The sequence below is a fragment of the Branchiostoma floridae genome, chromosome 12 (genome assembly GCF_000003815.2).
Source record: "Branchiostoma floridae strain S238N-H82 chromosome 12, Bfl_VNyyK, whole genome shotgun sequence".
Classification (NCBI taxonomy): domain Eukaryota; kingdom Metazoa; phylum Chordata; class Leptocardii; order Amphioxiformes; family Branchiostomatidae; genus Branchiostoma; species Branchiostoma floridae.
In genome coordinates, this window is record NC_049990.1 from 20,147,994 (window position 1) to 20,152,406 (window position 4,413).

Here is a 4,413-nt window from a genome sequence, read left to right on the forward strand (position 1 = left end):
TTTGCATAATATATGCAAAAATGGCAAAACAGCTTAAACGATCAATGTTTGGCGTGTGTTTGGCGTGTGTTGGAGTGTCAGACTGTCAAATATCTATCAATTCCCTTGGTGCAATATTAGACAATATTCTGTAAAGTCCTGAAATGCCCCTTGGTCTACTATGTCCAGCTTCTTGCCATACCTCAGGATATTGCTGAAAATACAGCTTTTGCATTGAAGAGATTAATTAGTCACGTATGTACACAGTTAATAGAATTTTCATCAAACAGTGACTGCTTTCTAAAGTTAAACACACGTACCTCAGAATTTTCGATGGCTATCAGTCCATCTTCTTCACGGAGTAACCTAGTTCTCGCGAGAGTTGCGAGAACTAGGTCGAGACTTGCTTTTGCATGTATTGTCTTCTCAGAGGGTTTTGGTGAATATTTCAACCATCACAACACCAGCACTTGATTTAAATCAACAAATCTTATAATCTTTTTAATCTCTTAAAGACGACAAAAATCAATCACAATATTTCTAGTCTGGATACCAGAACCCCACCGGATCTCAATAATATATATCATGTTTATCAGGGTCTAACTCAGGGGGCCTTCCTGTAGGTTTTCCTTGTTGGTCCTAGAGCCGAGGAGTCGGGCTGTATAGGCCCTCGAAACAGTCTGACATCCAGGCTACCATATTTCGAATTAGAACGATAACGTTTTCCATTTGTGTCACTTTAAACGCATATCCTTTTATTCTGACTTAAGTTATGGCTTTGACATTTTACATAGGACTAGCAAAAGTTATAAGCATGAACATCTAGGCCTATACGTATGTCTTGTTTTAGTTTTATGTTGTCACAGTGCTAGTATACTTGTCATTATACAGTTGTAGTCTACATGTAGTAGCTGGCTATATAGTCTACATGAAGTAGCTAATGTTAGCTAGCCTTAGATTTCACAGATGTAGTAGTAAGAGCTTGGGCATGTACTATCATTCCAGCGGTAGTCCTTATCAGGATAGATGTGAATTTCCCTTGTGCCACCATTTGGTTCCTTTGCACCCCAGAACCCATCACCAACCCGCAACGTACCATCATCCCAAACCCACAAACCATCTGTCGCCTCATCAGTCAGCCCAATCCAGGTGTGTGCTTTGGTCGTAGCTCTCACGCGATTGGCCAGGAAGTTGTGGGTCTCATTATTCTTCACCGTTGCTAGGCGACCACCTTCTTCGTGACAAGTGGCCCGTGATTCGTTGTACGATTTATGGTCGACGGAGAAGCGGTAACACCTCCCCATGAACAGCTCATAGCGAGTAGGACAGCTGATGGCAGAGCCTGCAGTGTCAAGAATGAATAGTTTTCCCAATAATAACGAATGAAATTTATTGCACGAAATTTGTACATGGTACAGTGTAAGGCAAAAAATGATAAAATAATCAATACACATGATGAAGCAACCAAAATCCATTGTTGCCTTTCTCTTTGAATACATTTTCAGCCATATATATGCATACGAATATCTTCACATTACGGTGTCATATCAACAGTGTCGAACTGTTAGGATACTCTGCCCAGAGACTAGAGGTCAAGTCCTTTGACATGCATCGATGGTGTGCCCTTGGGAAAGCTTAAGGCACTTTACACCACTCCCTCACGAAACTTCGGTGAATGACTACGGTTAGAGACGTCCCTCGGCTAGACGTTAACAGGGGGTTCCTTGTTTAGGCTTAGGTCACATTTCCAAAAAGCGAGGCCCGGCCGCCGCTCAGCTTTCGGGAGCGAAAAGAATGATATAAAATACCTCAAAATACACAAGATGTCAAACTAAGATTCATGGGCATGATTTGTGTATATTTCTAGGCATACATTTTAATTTTTCTTTTCTTAAAACATGCCGGCCGGGGCCCGCTTTGGAATGTGACCTTAGCCTTAATACCCCCCTCATATTAGGCGAAAATCGATCGGACGACGAGTCTGCGAGCTCTAAATTACGAGGAGGCATGACCCTGACGGGAAGGGGGGGAACTCTGCCATTTCTTCGTCGGCATCAGGGTCATGCCTCCTAGTAACTTAGAGCTCTCAGACTCATCGTCCGATCGATTTTCACCTAATGTGAGGAGAGCCACACCTGGAACACGTTAAAGAACCCACACACCTCGAAAAAAGTAGGAGTCCTTCCCGGTGTGAGTGGATGATATAGATCGTCCTCCAATCTCAAACGGACCAACCAGGTGTGTTCGGCCGTGAGTTAGCACAACCCAGTATGCAATACATGTACAATGTAGTTATACACGTAACTTTTATCCTCAGATAGGACGTTAAATGGAGGTCCCGTGTATGGGGAGAGCCACACCCCATGCACGTTAAAGAACCCCCACATGTGCGATGGTGCGGTGTGTGTTGGTGCAAATCCTTCTGTGGGAGTTGGTGATTCACTTCAAATCACCCGGATGGAGGCCTGGCGAACCTCTGTCTCGTGCCAGCCACATGGTGATTTACATCATTCACCCGGACGGGAGACCTGGCGCATCCCCGTCTTGTAATTAGCCAGCGAAAGGGTATGTCACCCCGTAAGGGGCGGTATAACCCCGTCGTGTGTAAACATGTGCGATCACGTCGACCGATGATGATGAACTTTTAGCAATTATACAATATGGAAATGGATCCATGCAGCAACACAAAGGAAAATTATGATACCTGTGTTCCTGATCATTTGCTCGAGCTGTGAAACTCGCTCTTTCAGGCTGTCTGTGATCGTCTTCTGTTCAGCCAAAAGACGTAACAGTTGATTCTGCGAAAACAATCCATATACAGTCAAACCTGTTTTAGCGGCCCCCTTTGCATAGTGGCCACTTTTTCTCGGTCCCTTGGATTTTTTCCCATTGACCTAAGCATTAAGAAACAGTCTATAGCGGCCATCTGTCCAACGCAGCAACGGCCACACGATTTCCGGTCCCGTAGATGCAGAAATACTGCCTATGCAACCATACGGTGGCGTTATGCCATCCTGGCCGAGTTTGAAATCATAGTTTGTGAGGATTTGAAGTTCCCAACAGGATCATTTTGGCGGTATCGGAAGGTACGCTCGCCTTGAGCGTTAAAGTGCAAGTCTTTGTCGGCGAATTTACCGTTCGAGACAATGTTACTTGGTGAGAAATATTAGTGGGAACTGAAATCATGTGCAACTTGCTCGTGGTCAATTGATCAACATTTTTTCTATAGTGGCCACCTGTCCATAGTGGCCATATTTCTCCAGTCCCTTGAGTGCCCGCTATAGACATTTTGACTGTATATCATATTTGTACATACGTATTATGGGTATTGGACAGCTTAGTTCCCAATTGCACAGGTGTCCGTCGGGGATGTAGCCCCTACCGGGCTCTGAAGCCACAAATTTGTCCCGGTAGACTGCCGGATACAGGGGGTAACACTCGATGTTCCACACGGGTAGGTCACCACGTCTATTTGCTACCGGGTCCCGGGTTCATTTTAAATCGGGTCCACGTAGAGGTCACGCCCGAAGGTTTAAAGATGATTAAGTCTATACTTCTGGATAATTATCAAATTTCAATTAGACGTTTCGAACGGTGTCCATCGTTCCTTAAGAATTATTCCTTGTTCCGAAAAATTGTACAACTTCATTTTCAATTCACTGATAAAGAACGGTGGACACCATTCGAAACGTCTAATTAAAATTTGATGATTATCCAGAAGTATAGACTTAATCATCTCCAATTTACTTCTATGATAGTTCTTATTTTAGCATTTTATATACGTGAAATGTCGTACAGTTTACCATCAGCTATTGGTGATACAAAAATTAAAAATTTTGCAGTTTCTGGTGTAGTGGGAACCTCTACATGTACGTACAAACCAGACAGACATCACTCCTAAACAAACCCTTTTTCAAGACCACAACAGGACAGCGTACATTTGCCTACAGAGGTGCTAAACACTTTAATTCACTACCAGCCTACATTAAGCAAATTCCAAGCGTGAATTCATTTAAGTCAGCTTTGAAAGACCTAACATAGTCTCAGTACTGAGTAGTGACCTCTGACCTCCTACACTGTTGACCTTGGTTCGGATTATGATTTTGATTTATCTGTCTTGCATTTTTCAGTTGTACTTATATGTTCCGACGTGTATGTCTACTTTTCTCTCTGTAAGTTGTTTTTTTTATTTCCATGTATGTATATGTGAAACTGGGCCCTATCGAAAAACAGTGTATTAGCACTGAATAGGCTACCCAGGTGTTTCAAAATAAACAAACAAACAAACAAATAAGTATTGAACTTGATCACAAGGACATTAAGATGGCTCACGTACCCCGTCGAAGTAACAAGCCTGGCCCCCAACCATTACCAATTGGTTACAGACACATTTCTCTTCCTGGCTCCGGCAATTGAAAACTGGTTGGCCGGTGC

The 4,413-nt window shown here is 43.2% G+C and overlaps 1 protein-coding gene across 1 annotated transcript in view; it reads right to left on the reverse strand.

The window, feature by feature from the left end:
- Positions 1–932: 932 nt before the first annotated feature.
- LOC118427170 (CD209 antigen-like protein A) overlaps positions 933–4,413 on the reverse strand; it is a 3,769-nt gene continuing 288 nt past the window's right edge. The window contains exon 2 of the mRNA XM_035836808.1: positions 933–1,321. Coding sequence (XP_035692701.1) covers positions 933–1,321 — 389 coding nt within the window. The remainder of the gene's footprint in view (positions 1,322–4,413) is intronic.